The sequence below is a fragment of the Budorcas taxicolor genome, chromosome 15 (assembly GCF_023091745.1).
Source record: "Budorcas taxicolor isolate Tak-1 chromosome 15, Takin1.1, whole genome shotgun sequence".
NCBI lineage: Eukaryota > Metazoa > Chordata > Mammalia > Artiodactyla > Bovidae > Budorcas > Budorcas taxicolor.
The window spans coordinates 33,166,873-33,185,237 of NC_068924.1; the positions used below are offsets into that span (position 1 = coordinate 33,166,873).

The 18,365-nt window shown below is 44.6% G+C and overlaps 1 protein-coding gene across 1 annotated transcript in view; it reads right to left on the bottom strand.

Annotated features, from left to right (window-relative positions):
- CLMP (CXADR like membrane protein) overlaps positions 1-18,365 on the bottom strand; it is a 30,319-nt gene that overhangs the window by 11,195 nt on the left and 759 nt on the right. The window contains exon 2 of the mRNA XM_052653085.1: positions 12,814-12,971. Coding sequence (XP_052509045.1) covers positions 12,814-12,971 — 158 coding nt within the window. The remainder of the gene's footprint in view (positions 1-12,813; positions 12,972-18,365) is intronic.

The window sequence follows — 18,365 nt, forward strand, 5'->3', positions numbered from 1 at the left end:
TCTTTATACTTCCAGCTGTCTGGCCACCTTAGATGTCTGTCCTCTCCAAACTACCCTACATAATAATGTATCAATAAGCTTTTTGTTGTTGTTTAGTCACTCAGTCATGTCCACCTCTTTGCAACCTCTTGGACTATAGCCCGAAAGGCTCTTCTGTCCATGGGGATTCTCTGGGCAAGAATACTGGAGTGGGATGCCATTCTCTCCTCCAGGGGATCTTCCCCACGTCTCCTGCTTGGCAGGCAGATTCTTTACCGCTGAGCCCCCTAGGAAGCCCCCAGTAATCCCTATTCATTATTTTAAACCCCAGGTTAATGTTAAGGCTCCCTATGAAACCTTCCCTGATATGACACAAGCTTAAAATGGTCTCTGCTGTCATCCATAGCATGTCTTGGCACCATTTTTACATGAGGAAAAATTGTGAAAGTCAAGATGTTGGGCAGACAGTTTGCTGGATACCCTTTCTGTAATTCTGGGCATTGTCTGGGAGATCCTTCAGGCCATTCTTTTATTTACTTAATTTAAAAATAAGTGTATTGTTTATTTAGTTTTGCCTGTGCTGGGCCTTTGTTGGTATGTGGGCTTTAACTCTAGTTGTGGAGAGTGGGGGCTGCCCTCTAGTTGCTTCTCATTGTGAATGCCTTCTCTTGATGCAGAGCCTGGCCTCTAGGGTGCTTAGCCTTCAGTAGCTGTGGCTCTCAGGCTCTAGAGCACAGGCTCAGTACTTGTGGCACACGGGCTTAGTTGCTCCTCAGCATGTGGGATCTTTCCAGCCCAGGGGCCAAACCCATTGGCAGGTGGATTCTTTACCATTGAGCCACCAGGGAAGCCTCATACTGATTTTATGTATGTCTGTCGTCCAGTTTTGCAACCCTGTAATCTTTTATTTAATAAACACTAATTGAAATATACTCTACACTTGACACTATTCTAGAGATGATAACAATACAAAGAAATGAGTTTTATAATTTGGGGACCAGGACATGCCACCTCCAAATATGTCACTTTGCATATGCATAAGGATTAAGGGCACTTGAGTTCCTGAAATCCTTTATTTGCCTAAAAGCAGAGCCTCCCCAAAGAATCTGAGTGTCCCTAAATCCTCTTTCCCAGGGCAACTCTAATCTTCCCTTCTGGGAGAGCAGAGGTGGACATCTCACTCAGACTATGTCACAAACCAGTATATCTTCCATCTGTTCTTCTAAGTGTCCATTTGCTCTTCCATAAGTGCCCTTTCTACTCCTCCCTTCCCCTACTAAATTAGGTAAATATAGAGAGCCCTAGTTCTAACCACCTCTTTGAGTTACTCATCACTGGGTATGCCCAGGTGTTATTTACACAATACTGTGTGCTTTTTTCTTGTTAACCTGCCTTTTTTCAATCTAACTGACAGTGCCCCACCCTGAACACTTAGGTGAGTAGAGGGAAAAAGATAATTTTTCCTGCCCTAGTTTCCCCTGGTGCCTCAACAGTAAAGAATTTGCCCACAATGTGGAAGATGCTGGTTCAATCCCTGGGTGGGGAAAATCCCCTGGAGAAGGAAATGGCAACCCACTCCAGTATTCTTGCCTGGAGAATCCCATGAACAGAGGAGCCTGGCGGGCTACCTTCCTTGAGGTCGCAAAAGAGTCAATCACACCTTAGTGACTAAACAACAACAACAGTTTTAAAGGACAACTTTTTCTTTTTTTTAAAAAGAAAAGGTAAAATCATGATGCTCATATACAAAGAGAATAAACACATATCAAAAAGTTTAACTCATTCATTTATGATGGAACCAGAAAGCTGTCACCAACAAGTTCAAAGGAGAATTGGGCTAAAGAGATTTACATACTCCTTTGGACAAAATTCATTTGCATCTCTATAAACAGGAACCATCTGCATCCTACGGACAGGAAACTTGACATCACTATCAGCATTCCACAGGTAATTTCTATTTCTACAGGAGTTAATACACGAGGAAAATTAGACCCTAATTCATCTCCAGAAAACTTGGACTCTAAGCATAAAGCTGACGTTCAGGAGACACTTCCCTATGGTGTATTACAGGGAAGGGGCAGGTTTTCAGGCTCAGGCAGGGAGAAATTCACTTCAGTATGACAGTAGAGGGAATTAGATCCCCTGAAGGCTGTTTCCTGTTTCAGTGCATTCCCTGTCCTCCTAGGCTGCCTCCCTTAGGGTGTGGTCTGCAGGTTCAACGTGCTGAGTCTCTACATTAGAGAACCTGAAAGGCTACTGAGAACAGCACGTGGGACTGTCTCCTTCTTGTTGGAATGAGGGTGGCGGGGGAATTGGGACAGCTTCATTAGGACAGCACCATCCAGCTTCTCCCTAAGGTTGAGGCGAACTCTGCAAAGACTTTTTAAAGCAAACTGGGAGAATTCCCTGGTGGTCCAGAGGTTAAGACTCCAAGTTTCCACCGCAGAAGACATGGGTTTGATCCCTGCTTGGGGAACTAAGATCTTGCAAGCCAAGCAGCACAGCCAAAAAAACATAGAGCAAGTTGGCAAGCATGGTCAGTTAGAGAATTTTTAGGAGAGTGAAGAGAGGGTAGGAGGAAGAGGAGTTGTCATCCATGGGTAGGGCTGGGCCTGTGACTAGAGACTCAGTGAGTCACTGGTGAACTCAGGGTGACCGCAGACCTGTAGGAGGCCCTGGAGCACTGGGGCAGGGAACCTGCCTACAGGAGAGCTAATTCTCCTTCTCACTCCAGTAGAGGCTGTCTCCCCACCCCAGCTTGAAAACTTCCACCCCCACCCCACAACTTAGCCCCTAGCGAGGGGTCTCCTGAACACTGTCTTCAAGCTGAGGAACATTTTGGAAAGTACAGGAACTGCATGATTTCCATCGAAGGTCCGGTATTTACTCCCAGGCAGAGGTTTTATCTTGAATGCCTACATTCTTTGCCAAAGAACCTGCAAGCCATGGGGGAGGGGCAAAGGGCTTTAACTCTGGGAAGCTTGGGTTCACATCTGAACTCTGAAATTCATTCATCTTAGGCAAAGCCTTCACTGTTGAAAGTCTGAAAGGTTTAGAATCCAAGTTTTCTAGAGACAGTTCAGTTCAGTTCAGTTCAGTTGCTCAGTCGTGTCCGACTCTTTGCGACCCCATGAATCGCAGCACGCCAGGCCTCCCTGTTCATCACCATCTCCCGGAGTTCACTCAGACTCACGTCCATCGAGTCCGTGATGCCATCCAGCCATCTCATCCTCGGTCGTCCCCTTCTCCTCCTGCCCCCAATCCCTCCCAGCATCAGAGTTTTTTCCAATGAGTCAACTCTTCGCCTGAGGTGGCCAAAGTACTGGAGTTTCAGCTTTAGCATCAATCTTCCAAAGAAATCCCAGGGTTGATCTCCTTCAGAATGGACTGGTTGGGTCTCCTTGCAGTTCAAGGGACTCTCAAGAGTCTTCTCCAACACCACAGGACAAACGCATCCATTCTTCGGCACTCAGCCTTCTTCACAGTCCAACTCTCACATCCATACATGACCACAGGAAAAACCATAGCCTTGACTACATGGACCTTAGTCGGCAAAGTAATGTCTCTGCTTTTGAATATGCTATCTAGGTTAGTCATAACTTTTCTTCCAAGGAGTAAGCGTCTTTTAATTTCATGGCTGCAGTCACCATCTGCAGTGATTCTGGAGCCCAAAAAAATAAAGTCTGACACTGTTTCCACTGTTTCCCCATCGATTTCCCATGAAGTGATGGAACCGGATGCCATGATCTTCGTTTTCTGAATGTTGAGCTTTAGGCCAACTTTTTCACTCTCCTCTTTCACTTTCATCAAGAGGCTTTTTAGTTCCTCTTCACTTTCTGCCATAAGGGTGGTGTCATCTGCATATCTGAGGTTATTGATATTTCTCCCAGCAATCTTGATTCCAGCTTGTGTTTCTTCCAGCCCAGCATTTCTCATGATGTACTCTGCATAGAAGTTAAATAAGCAAGGTGACAATATACAGCCTTGACGTACTCCTTTTCCTATTTGGAACCAGTCTGTTGTTCCATGTCCAGTTCTAACTGTTGCTTCCTGACCTGCATACAGATTTCTCAAGAGGCAGGTCAGGTGGTCTGGTATTCCCATCTCTTTCAGAATTTTCCAGTTTATTGTGATCAACACAGTCAAAGGCTTTGGCATAGTCAATAAAGCAGAAATAGGTGTTTTTCTGGAACTCTCTTGCTTTTTCCATGATCCAGCGGATGTTGGCAATTTGATCTGTGGTTCATCTGCCTTTTCTAAATCCAGCTTGAACGTCAGGGAGTTCACGGTTCATGTATTGCTGAAGCCTGGCTTGGAGAATTTTGAGCATTACTTTACTAGCATGTGAGATGAGTGCAATTGTGCGGTAGTTTGAGCATTCTTTGGCATTGCCTTTCTTAGGGATTGGGATGAAAACTGACCTTTTCCAGTCCTGTGGCCATTGCTGAGTTTTCCAAATTTGCTGGCATATTGAGTGCAGCACTTTCACAGCATCATCTTTCAGGATTTGAAACAGCTCAATTGGAATTCCATCCCCTCCACTAGCTTTGTTCATAGTGATGCTTTCTAAGGCCCACTTGACTTCACATTCCAGCATGTCTGGCTCTAGATGAGTGATCACACCATCATATTATCTGGGTCGTGAAGATCTTTTTTGTACAGTACTTCCGTGTATTCTTGCCACCTCTTCTTAATATCTTCTGCTTCTGTTAGGTCCATACCATTTCTGTCCTTTATCGAGCCCATCTTTGCATGAAATGTTCCCTTGGTATCTCTAATTTTCTTGAAGAGATCTCTAGTCTTTCCCATTCTGTTCTTTTCCTCTATTTCTTTGCATTGCTCACTTAGGAAGGCTTTCTTATCTCTTCTTGCTATTCTTTGGAACTTTGCATTCAGATGCTTATATCTTTCCTTTTCTCCTTTGCTTTTCGCCTCTCTTCTTTTCACAGCTATTTGTCAGGCCTCCCTAGACAGCCATTTTGCTTTTTGGCATTTCTTTTCCGTGGGGATGGTCTTGATCCCTGTCTCCTGCACAATGTCACGAACCTCTGTCCATAGTTCATCAGGCACTCTATGTATCAGATCTAGTCCCTTAAATCTATTTCTCACTTCCACTGTATAGTCATAAGGGATTTGATTTAGGTCATACCTGAATGGTCTAGCGGTTTTCCCTACTTTCCTCAATTTAAGTCTGAATTTGGTAATAAGGAGTTCATGGTCTGAGCCACAGTCAGCTCCTGGTCTTGTTTCTGTTGACTGTATAGAGCTTCTCCATCTTTGGCTGCAAAGAATATAATCAACCTGATTTCGGTGTTGACCATCTGGTGATGTCCATGTGTAGAGTCTTCTCCTTTGTTGTTGGAAGAGGGTGTTTGCTATGACCAGTGCATTTTCTTGGCAAAACTCTATTAGTCTTTGCCCTGCTTCATTCCACATTCCAAGGCCAAATTTGCCTGTTACTCCAGGTGTTTCTTGACTTCCTACTTTTGCATTCCAGTCCCCTATAATGAAAAGGACATCTTTTTTGGGTGTTAGTTCTATAAGGTCTTGTAGGTCTTCATAAAACCGTTCAACTTCAGCTTCTTCAGCGTTACTGGTTGGGGCATAGACTTGGATAACTGTGATATTGAATGGTTTGCCTTGGAGACGAACAGAGATCATTCTGTCATTTTTGAGATTGCATCCAAGTAGTGCATTTCGGACTCTTTTGTTGACCATGATGGCTACTCCATTTCTTCTGAGGGATTCCTGCCCTCAGTAGTAGATATAATGGTCATCTGAGTTACATTCACCCATTCCAGTCCATTTTAGTTTGCTGATACCTAGAATGTCGACATTCATCCTTGCCATCTCTTGTTTGACCACTTCCAATTTGCCTTGATTCATGGACCTGACATTCCAGGTTCCTATGCAATCGGAGAGGTCTAATTTTCCTCATGCATTGAAAGAACTATTGTAACAATCCTTACCTTACCGACCTCCCAGGCTTATAACAAGATTTAAATTTAAAGGACAGCTTTTGAGCAAGGGCAGATTTCCTTCTGATGATGATCATTTAGATTTACAGCACAAATTGGGCTTCCCTGATGGCTCAGATGGTAAAGAATCTACCTGCAATGCAGGAGACACAGGTTCAATCCCTGGGTTGGGAAGATCCCCTGGAGAAGGAAATGGCAACCCACTCCAGTATTCTTGCCTGGGAAACCCCATGGACAGAGGGGCCTGGTGGGCTACAGTCCATGGGGTCACAAGAGTTGGATACAACTCAGCGACTAACCCCACCAGTGGTTAAGAATCTGCCTGCCAATGCAAGGGACATGGGTTCAATCCCCGGTCCGGGAAGATTCCACAAGTCTGGGAGCAACTAAGCCTGTGTGCCACAACTACTCAGCCTGGGCTCTAGAGTCCAAGTACTGCAGCTGCTGAAGCCTGTGCGCCTAGAGGCTATAGTCCACAACAAAGAAGCCACCGCAGTGAAAGGCCCATGCATCACGACAAAGAGTAACTCCCGATCACCTCAACTAGAGAAAGCCTGCGTGCAGCCATGAAGACCCAGCGTAAGCAAAAGTTTAAAAAGAAAAAAAATCTGATTCCTTATGATCCATTACTGAGTCCTAATTTTGAAAAACACTATACCAGGGACAGTGATGGAGAGAGCTGGCTGGGAAGTCAGTAGTCTTCTGTACTCAAAAGGGAGCTCCTCCACTTGCTGTGTGCCTTGGTTCAGCTAATGAACTTGGCTAATCCCCAAGGTTCTCAGCTGTCACACAGGGACAAGCTACTTCACAGGATTTTGGGGGGAATGAGATAGGAAGCCCTCACGATCATTTTTATCAGATGGATTCTGGGTTCTAGGAAGTCCCTAAGGTTTCCAAGTTTTTCAGCCCATGCGTTCTATTCATTTGTATAGGGAAGCTCCCCTGGCTAAAAACCTCCACTGGTTCCCTCACATGGTCTGTTTCAAGCTGTGGTCCACAGCTTGACCCTGTGAATGTGGCCCCTAAGGCCAGTGCCGCCTGGATCACAACTCAGCTTTGGCCCCTGCCCTCAGATCTCTGAATAGCCTAATCCCCAAACTCGAGTCCTGTGCTTTTGAACAGTGTCCTCTGATGTGTCTTTGTCTTGGATCATAAAGTTTTCTCCTGAAATGCCTTTCATTTTCATGTAAACACCACCTCTATAGGTCTTAAGATCAAGCATGAGGGTCACCTTCTGTGTATATGGGCTTTCCTGGTGTATTGCTTTTCCCTCCCTTTCCTCTAGTTCCTGTCATATGTATGTCACATATATATATGACATATAGACTTCCCCGGTGGCTCAGCAGTAAAGAATCCACCTGCAGTGCGGGAGCCACAGGAGACTCGGGTTCAATCCCTGGGTCAGGAAGATCCCCTGGAGGAGAGTATGGCAACCCACTCCAGTGTTCTTGCCTGGAGAATTTCATGGACTGAGGAGCCTGGTGGGCTACAGTCCATAGGGTCACAAAGAGTCGGACATGACTGAAGCGACTGAGCACAAATATATATTTGACCACACCCTGCAACATATGGGATCTTCCACAACTGGGGCTTGAACCCATGCCCCCTGCAATGGGAGCATTGATTCTTAACCACTGGACTACTGGGGAAGTTCCTGTCCTAATATTAAATGAAGAAAAAAGAGATAACTACAGGTAAATATTTAACATCTTTGGAAAGCCAAGTGTATACAACTTCAAAATAATCTTAATATAATTAAATGACCCTTATTTCATATGAGAATTTCAAAACACTTTTGACAGGGTTGGGGTTCAGCTACAGCCTTGCAATTTGGCTTTTTTTTTTCTCCCCAGACATACCTTGAATATCAGATGCTAGTGTGCCTCTCTGTTTTATTTTGTTCTTAATTCTAAGAAACATAATGCTGAGACTAAGCCAAGGGTCAATAGGAGTGTGATGGGGGAACAGTGAATATAAATCTAACTCTTCTGCAAACAGATTAAATATATGAATTACAGCTGTTGTGGGACTGTGTCTCATGACATTCCTGGTATCCTGCTCCAGATGTGTTTTTAGGGAGACGAGGCAGGACAATTCGTTAGGACTCAGATGGAACAGATGAATCAGCTCAACCTTCTGGCAGTTGCTCTGCTGCATCAGGTCCTACGTAGCAGTTGTGAAATGCCCTGAAGGAGATGGATGTAAGTCCCTCTCTCTGTATTTTAGATCAAGATTTTCCTTGCTCAAAGCCAAAGAGAAAGGGGAAAGGGTGAAAGAGTGGCCAAGATAGTTGGCATGGAAAATTGAGCATCTCTGTCCTAATTTTTCCATTTGAAAAATACAGGGGAAAAGTGTGTGTTGTGAGTTCCTGACTCTTCTTCTGAGCACTCTTACTTTGGAAATTCAACCAAGTTTCCATCCTAGAACCAGGAGGAATGCTCCAGAATCCTAGTGACTCTACTGTCTAGGATGAAATTCAAATATTCCTGAGGCTGCCTACCCACCCTTAAATGTTTCCTGCATATCTGAGGGTCCTAGATAAGAGGGATGCAACATTTCTGCTCAGATTAAAGCGCAAAGCTAACCTTGGGATCTCGGTCATTGGCTAGCCTATTTTAAGCACCTCATCCAGGTCTTCCCTGGCAGTTCCGTGGTTAGGACTTTGAGCTTCCACTCAGTGGGCACAGGTTTGATCCCTCGTTGGGGAACTAAGATCCCATAAGCTGAGAGGCGTGATGGAAAGAAAAACAAGCAACACGTCTGTTCCAACCCTTCCTGTATATTCTTTCTCAGTTCCCCTCACTCTCACTCCCAATACCCTGGCAATTAACCAGCTCAGGAAGCTTCACCCATTGCTTAGCATCCCAGCCACCCATGACTGTACTTTAAGCCCTTATTGTATAGTTGGAAACTATTCAACTAATCTTGATTCTTCTACTTGAGTCCTCTTTAAATCAGTGTGCCTCACAGAGTGCCAGAGTGCTTGCTCTAAGACACAAAGATGCCCTTTTCACTGTGAAAATCCTTCAAGAACACCATGACATTATAAGAAGAATTCTCAGCTCCCTGGTATGGTAGACAAGACCTTTCATTTTCTGGTCCTGCAACCCCACAAGCTGAAACTTGCACTCTACTTGGATCAGCCGCTTAGAAGTTCCAGAATGGGCCCGCCTGTGTCTTTGCTCTTGTGATTTCCTGAGGGCAGTGCCTTCTATAAACGTGCAAATCAACTGTGCCTTCTTACCAGAAGCACACCTCGACCTCTCCCCAAGGACTCTCAGCCAGCGGCTCCTCCTCTGCTCTCCTTTAGAACATCCTGCTTATCTCAGTCTCGATAGGTATCTCTTCAAGTAGCTCCTTCATGAGAGAGTGTGTGTGTATATTGGAAATCCAATATTTATTAAATTTAACTAAATCAGTTTTTATAAAATATTGATTTATTTACGTGGCTGCTTCAGGTTGTTAGTTTCAGCATGCAGAATTTCTTTAGTTGTGGCACTGGGGATCTTTAGTTGCAGCATGTGGGATTTAGTTCCCTGACTAGGAATGGAACCCGGGACCCCTGCCTTGGGAGGGCAGAGTCTTAGCCACTGGACCAACAGGGAAGTCCCAACTAAATTGATTTTTAATCTTTCAGAACTTCCAATAGTGCCAAGCTTTTTGCAGCACCAGGGTCTTTGCATAATTAATCTGCTGGAATAATTTTTCTCCCCATGTTTTCCTTATTTCCAATATAGCAGCACTAATTGACTAATTTCTAATTATTTATGAAGATAACACAGCTAGTGGTTAATAGTTTAGCTACCAATATCAGAGTGCCCAATTTCAAAAATGGGTGGCTTTAAGCAATTTTCTCACTTTGTGTGTGTACATGCCTCAGTTCCTTATCTGTAAAATGGTACCGATAATCCTGGTTATGAGCAGTAAGTTAAATAAGACAATATGTGCTAAACAGATTTGTGCCTGGCCTGTAGCTGGTATTTATTGTTCTGTACTTAAATAATAAAAAAAAATTATTAAATGTTATTTTATTTAAGCTCCTAGAAGGCAGAGATTCTAATTTTTTCTTTACTGCTATACCCCAGCGCCTACCATGGCATACAGTAAGTGCAAAATAAATTCATGCCATCTGGACTTCCTTGGCGGTTCAGTGGTTAAGATTTCAGGCTCCCAGTGCAGGAAGCATGGGTTCAACCCTTGGTGGAGGAACTAAGATCCCTCATGCCACATGGCTCGGGAAAAAAAAAATCATGCCTTCTGAATGAGTGAATAAATGGCAATTCTTTCTCTAGAACATTCACTGAAGATAAGTAGGGAACTGTGCCTGCTTATTAGGGTGAGGACAGAAGCTGTATCAGTGGCCTTCCTTATGTTATTTAGTTTTTGGCTGCACCCCATAGCACCTTAGTTCCTGGACCAAGGATTGAACCCCGAGACCCTGCATTGGAAGGGGGAGTCTTAACCACTGGACCACCAGGCAAGTCCTTCAGTAGCCCTTTTAAATCAATCCTTATATTCACCTGGCTATAAAACCAAGTAACTTTTTTTCCTTTAGTTTAAATGAAACCACTTGGGTGATAGTTAGATAAATAATGTCATTCTTGGATTTTTATTAGAGGAACATGGGCACTTATTTACTTGATTCAGAACTGAGAGTATCAGGTCTGGGACTGCTTATGAAACTGTTGGAATAAACATGCTCAGGTTAAGGTGACCTTGCTCTAGAGAGAACAGACTGAGTCTCAGAATGGTGCACTAGGAGAAGAGAATGACAAGCAGTATCAAAATAACAAGGTGATGTAGGCAGCTCTGTAAGCAAGTTCAATTCCAACTGTGATCTTAAACTTTATTTTCAGTGAAAACCTTAGCTTCCCTCTGCATAAACCACCTTATAAAATTAGTAGCATAGACATCAGAGAGGAAAGGACAACTTTATCCTTTTTAGTAGGGAAAGAAGTAAAGTTCTGAAAAAGAAGGAAAGTCTAAAATCAGCTTCCGTAGGATGTAGTTTGTTTTTTTAACCACAAAACTTTCAACAAAGAGTTTTAAAAATAAGTCAATAGGGGGAAGGGTGGAGAGAGGAATAGTTAGGGGGTTTGGGATGGGCGTGTACACCCTGTTATATTTAAAATAGATAACCATCAAGGACCTACTGTATAGCACAGGGAACTCTGCTCAATAGTCTGAAACAGCCTAATTGGGAAAAGAATTTGAAAAAGAATAGATACATGTGTATGGATAACTGAATCACTTCATTGTACACTTGAATCTAACACATTATTGTTAATCAACTGTACTCCAATATAATATAAAAGTTTAAAAATCTATAAATAAATAAAACACTTGTGTAAAAAAAATACCACAAAATAAAAGCCAGCCTATGATGTTGGGGAAAAAAAAAGGAGAGTGGGTAAAGGCTGTTAATTCAATCTCTGGATTGGGAAGATCCCCTAGAGTAAGAAATGGCAACCCACTTCATGGACAGAGGATTCTGGTGGGCTTCAGTCCAACGGGGTCACAAAGAGTAGATACAAGTGAGCACGCACAAACATACACAAGGGCTACTGAAGAATAGTTATGCCAGAAAACCTAGGTTGAGCCAAGGTACAGTGGTTGAGTGCAGCCGAGGCAGAAAGGATGGTAACAGCAGGTTACCTAGTTCTCATTCTCTAATGAATGTCATGCCAGGAGGTCATCAGGAGCAGAGTGTGACAGATCTGTTTATACTGCCAGTTCAGTTCAGTTGCTCAGCTGTGTCTGACTCTTTGCAACCCCATGGACCGCAGCACGCCAGGACTCCCTGTGCATCACCAGCTCCCGGAGCCTACTCAGACTTACGTCCATCGAGTCAGTGATGCCACCCAACCATCTCACCCTCTGTCATCCCCTTCTCCTCCTGCCCTCACTCTTTCCCAGCATCAGAGTCTTTTCAGAAAAGTCAGTTCTTCACATCATCTGGCCAAAGTATTGGAGTTTCAGCTTCAGCATCAGTCCTTCCAATGAATACTTAGGACTGATTTCCTTTAGGATGGACTGGTTGGATCTCCCTGCTGTCCAACGGACTCTCAAGAGTCTTCCAGATGTGGCTCTGGCCCACTAGACTAGGTGATCAAGATACTGCATCCTTGTCCCTCTCATAGGAAAGATGCCACTAGTGTAAATTCTCTTCTTGGGCAAACGATAGAGTCTTATAGTTCTTGCTCGCCCCCAAACAGAATTAGGGTTAGGGTTAGGTTTATACTGCCAGAAGCTTATGAAAACCAATGGGCCACCCTGGTGACCCTTCCAAACCTCAGCACTGCAAACCCAGGGCCAGCTCCTTTATTTTCCAGCTGTAGAATCAGTATCAGTTCTTTTGCTCATCCAACTATACGTTTTAACCGTTTCCATTCATCTCCTCTTTATTTCTCTGTATTCTATGTTGTTTATCACTTCGCACAATCGTAGAGTTCAGAAGTCATGCCCGTGCAAAGTTTAAGCACCAGCAGGTGGTGATGGTTTCAGAGGAGGAAGAGGAGCAGACTTCTCAGGACAGGTATGGTTCTGGCCCACTAGACTAGGTGATCAAGCTACTGGATCCTTGTCCCCCTCATAGGAAAGACGCCACTAATGTAGATTCCCTCCTTGGAAAAATGATAGATTCTTGTAGTTCTTGCTCGCCCCCAAACAGAATCTCTTATCCTCACAACCCAGTATCCTTTCTTGTTATAGTATTGTATCTAGAGTCTTCCAACTCTAAACCAGATGAGAAAGCAATTCTAGAACTTTCTTACACAATGAGAAAGATGCAGGACTAAGGCAAGGTGGAGGAGGACAGGGGAAAAGGGAGCGAGACTCCAGTCAGACACACACTCACCACTTTTTGGTTCCCTTCACGATCAGTGAGCAGCCATTCGATATCCAGGGTGTCTTTTTCTGGGAGCCCCAGCTGATGGTGACAGGGCAGAGTGACCTTCTCCTCTGCCACTTTCTTGATCTCAGTGTGAGTCCCCAAGGTTCCAACGTAGTAGGAAACTGGAAGAGGAAAACCTCCAATGAGTCGTGCAGAAACTGGATGACGGGGTGCAGGAAACAAATACTACAGCTAATAATTACTGGATGTTTCTGTGGGCAAGAGGCACGTCAAGGTGTTGGAGGGACCCTGGTCCAGAAGTACTGGAAGACCCTGGTCTCACACTGGCTCCTCCATTAACTGAATTCATCATATCTTCCATACCCGCGCAAATTACACTCTTGGTAATGCCCACCTTCCCTACCCTCCAGGGTTTTTAGAAACAATGAAATCACTCAAGTTAAAAACAACTTTGTTTTTTGATCTTTCTTTCCCCTACTAACAAAGGCTTCTGAAAGGATGGAGGAAACTAACAAGGAGGACAGGGTTAGCCTCCTTCCAGCACAGGCTCCAGATGTGGTTCATGCCTCAGAGCCTTGAAGTCCGGCCACCCTCACAGAACTCTCAGCAAGTGCAGCCGTGCCTCCAGGAACAAGCGGGCTCTTGGGGCAGCCCCTGCTCCCTCAAGGGACTCACAGTCTCCTCCTCCCCCAGCTTCCATCTTCATTCTCCATAGTTTCATATCATATGGCTGCACAACAGGAAGCAGCACTTTCTACCCAAAGCGAAATTCCAAGCTACCACATTTGCATCCTGCCCCTTCATCCGTCCAGTATTCCTCTGGCCAATGGGAATTCAGTTCTACTTTCTTTAACTTTCATCTATTTCCAGAAATGGTATTGTGTCAGCAACAAATTTTTTTTTGTTTTTTTGGCTTGTGGGAGCTCAGTTCCCTGACCAGGAATGGAACCAAGGCCCCCAGCAGTGGAAGTGTGGGGTCCGAACTGCTAGATCACCAGGAATTCCACCAACTTGCCCAGTATCACACAGCTAGGAAGTGTCAGCGCAAGGCTCTATCCAGATCTGTCTCCCTGCAAAGCTCACCCTAACAGCCATGCTAAACTACTCATACCCTTGGTTTCATGTGGCTTCCTGAGTGTCTGGTTCTTCCAGTTGCCTCTAAGCACCTTGAGATTAAGTTCTATTACCACTGCATGCCCAGAGCACTCAGTCAGGTTCTCACATGCTGCAGGTGCTCAATAAATACGTATTGGATGGATTTGAATCTAACCCATGCACTGATTTTATTAATGAGCAAACTGAGGTCTGGGGATAAAGGAGTTGGCCCAAGGTCCTACAACTCATTTAGTGGCAGAACTAACCCATATAAAACCTATCCTCCTTCACTTCCCATAAAGCAGAGTCGGTTTGCCCTGTACTAAGCTAAGCTTCTATGGAGGAGCTCTGGCTTCCATCTCTGATCACTTTCCACTGGACAGGACAGTGTTCAGATGAAGCACCCCTGGCAAAGCTAGAGAACCCAGCACCAATTTAGTGCATACAGTAGGCACTCAATATATTTTGAATCATTAAATGCAAAGAATCAGCTAGGAAAGTTGCCGATTTAAGCCACTAGAGGGAATCAGAGGCTCAGATTTGGTTGATGTCCTCAAAGGAAAGGAACACAGTGGTGGGTGGTGTGCTTTGCCAGAGCACCAAGTTCTATTTATACCACACCCAGAATTAACACAGCAGTGCAGGGCCAGGCCACTCCATGAATCACAAATGGTTTCACCAAGGCAAGGAGCCTCAGGATCAGGGTGTATTCACCTCTAGTCTTCCCTGAACCTCAGGTCCCGAGAATCCCTGCAGAGTTCTCAGGTACTTCTGTGCTTTTTAACTCAAACTCCTGAAGTCTACATGCAAAGTGCCTGGGCTCTCCTTACAACCTCCAGGCTTGGCAGTGCTCATGGGGGCTGCTGAATATGTGTCTGCTGCTTGGCAGGTGAGCAAGAAGGGGCAATTTAACCCCCAGGGGCCAGCCTTGGGTTCCCTGGGCACTGAAGGGTTCACTTTCATTGAGAAAGACCTTGCTGCTACTGCTGCTTAATCATTCAGTCATGTCCAACTCTTTGCAGCTCATGGACCATAGCCCGCCAGGCTCCTCTGTCCATGGGATTTCCCAGGCAAGAATACTGGAGTGGGTTGCCATTTCCTTCTCCAGGGGATCTTCCTAACCTAGGGATCAAACATGAGTCTCCTGCTTGGCAGGCAGATTCTTTACCACTGAGTCACCTGGGAAGCTGGAGAGAGGCTTGTTGTTCAGTGGCTAAGTCGTGTCTGACTCTGTGACCCCGTGGACTGCAGCACGCCAGGCTTCTCTGTTCTTCCCCATCTCCCAGAGTTTGCTCAAACTCATGTCCATTGGGTCAGTGATGCCATCCAACCATCTCATCCTCTGTTGTCCCGCTCTCCTCCTGCCCTCAATCTTTCCCAGCATCAGGGTCTTTTCCAATGAATTGGCTCTTTGCATCAAGTGGCCAAAGTAGTGGAGCTTCAGTTTCAGCATCAGTCTTTCCAATGAGTATTCAGGGTTGATTTCTTTTAAGATTGACTGGTTTGACCTCCTTGCAGTTGAAGGGACTCTCAAGAGTCTTCTCCAGCACCACAATTTGAAAGCATCAATCAGTTCTTTGGGGCTCAGCCTTCTTTATGGTTCAACTCTCACATCTGTACATGACTGTTGGAAAAACCATGGCTTTGACTATATAAACCTTTGTCAGTAAAGCGATGTCTTTGCTTTTTAATATGCTGTCTACGTTTGTCATGAAATATTCATAGTCGAAATCTTTCTAAAAATGTTATGTCCAAAGAACTGGCCTTGTTTTGGTGGTCAAATAGACGCCTTGGATGATCGTTTTATGGAGGCTCACTTAGTCCAAATAAGTGAGACCTATAATTTTCTTGCACTGACTTTCCCTCACATATTGAGGCCCAATTTTTGGATCACATTGTCGGTTCGAGCAGATGTGGCAGGATCAAGAATCCTGGCTGAGTTTTTTAAGATGGCTCCCTCCCCTAAGGCCACTGGTAACCTAGCTTGCTTTTATGGATGCAAAAAGACAAATGGCCCAGGGTAACTTTTTCAAAAAATATATTTATTTCTATTTATTTATTTATGTATTTTAATGGGCTTCCCAGGTGGTGCAGTGGTAAATAATCCACCTGCCAACCCAGGAGATGCAAGAGACATGGGTTAAGAACCCCACATTGGGAACATCCCTTGGAGTAGGAAATGCCAACTCACTCCAGTACTCTTGCCTGGAGAATCCCATGGACAGAGAAGCCTGGTGGGCTACAGTACAAGCATCCCATGGACAGAGAAGCCTGGTGGGCTACAGTACAAGCAGTCACAAAGAGTTGGACATGACTGAGCACAGCACACAATTTATTTGGCTGTGCTGGGTCTTAGTTGTGGCCTTTGAACTCTTAGTTGTGGCGTGTGGGATCTGGTTTCCTGACCAGGGATCAAACCAAGGCCCCCTGCATTGGGAGGGCAGAGTCTTAGCCACTATTCCACCAAATAAGTCTGCCCAGGGTAACTTTTAATAGAAACTAGGATCTGCATATAAAATATCTTATTTCTCTCTTATTTCCCTAGCAGAGAACTTTCTCCTTCTCAAATATTTACTGAATGCCTATGAGGCACAAGTTGCCCAGGGTCTGCATGCTATTCCCTCCAAAGAATGGATCCTCTAGCGCTGCCATCATTAACTCTGACACCCCACGTTCCCCCAGGGCCCCTAGGAGAGGCCATAGTGCTTTCTGGGTCCTGTTTTAGAACTGAATTGTTGATTATCAGGCTGCGTAGACATACTGTTTACAAGTAACATAGAGAGCCGTAGCAGTTACTGTCTGAAGTTACGCGCAGGAGCTGAGCCATTGGCACTATTTAATGTACAGTGGGGCACCCGTGAAGGGCGAGGGAGAGGTGCAAGCATCCGCCTTCCACTCAGTGGTTACACTCTTTTCAATGGACCTGTTCAATTTCCGAAGTGGGAGGAAAGTTTCCTTGTGTTTTGCTTTACAGGGAATATTCAAGAAAGCCTCAGGAAAACCAAAATCATCAAATGTCATTCAGAAAAATACAAAGGATTTTGGAAATTTTATTTTTTAAAATAATTTATTTTTGGCTGTGCTGGGTCTCCACTGCTTCACTTAGGCTTTCTCTAGTTGTGGAGAGAAATGGCAGCTACTCTCTAGTGGTATGTGGGCTTCTCAATGCTGTGGTTTCTCTTGTTTCAGAGCACAGACTCAGTCTCTGTGTGGACTTCAGTAGTTGTGGCTCATGGGCTTAGCTCATCCTTGGTATCTGGAATCTTCCCTTCATCGGCAGGCGGATTCTTATCCACTGTGCCACCAGGGAAGTCCGGATTTGGGGAATTTTAAACTTCTCTTATAGATCAAGAAATCAAGGCTTGGAGAAAAGTGACTCACCCAAAGGCCTTCAATTTCTAGACTAATATATATGTAAAATTCTGTAGGGGTAGGGGTGCGTGTATGTGTGCACACGTAGGAATGTATTTTCCAGACTGTTTCTGGAACACTGTATGCAGTTCAAGATTTAATAGAAAGACCATGAGTTTGGAGTCAGATGGATGTGGTGTGGACTTAATTTGCTCTAAGACCAATTAACTCCCTGACTTCTCTGAGTCTTTTCTCTGAATGAGTATAAAAACATCAATCATGAAAGACGATTGTAAGGATTATTAAGATGTTTATCAAGTGTCTGACACTGGCACAGGATGTACAGTACATACTCAACAAATGGTCATTATTAATAGTTGTACGAAAAAGAAAACGAAGAAAACATGCCAAGGAGGTGAAGCAGAATTGTGAGGAGTTTGAAAGTTATTTTGCTAGATAACTTAATGTTTGGCCATATTTGTTCACTCTCTCTCCATATATACTACTACTACTACTAAGTCACTTCAGTCGTGTCCGACTCTGTGCGATATGTATGGATATATACAGATGGGATTCCTGGGTGGCGCTAGGGGTAAGGAACCCGGCTGCCAATGCAGGGGATGCTGGAGACAAGGGTTTGATCCCTGGGTTGGGAAGATCCCCTGGAGAAGGAAATGGCAACCCACTCCAGTACTCTTGCCTGGAGAATCCCATGGGCAGAGGAGCCTGGTGGGCTACAGTCCATAGGATCTCAAAGAGTAGGACACGACTGAAGCGACTTAGCATGCACGGACACTAGTCTTTATTTTTTTGGTGGAGCGGGGAGGGGTGCTTCCCTGGTGGCTCAGATGGTGAAGAATCTGCCTGCAATGCAGGAGACTCAGATTCGATATATATATACAGATATGTTTTGTCACAGATTTTTGCTGCTATATTTCAACATCATGATCACACCCAGGAGAAGTAACCACATTGTGTGATTACTGGAAAATCAATCATTTCTGACAAGAGTGGTTAAGGAAGACCCTGAGGAGTAAGTGGGCCTAAGCTAGTTCTGGAGACAGACAGGTTTTTCCTGCAGACCGAGGGAAGGCAGAGAGCGCCCCGGT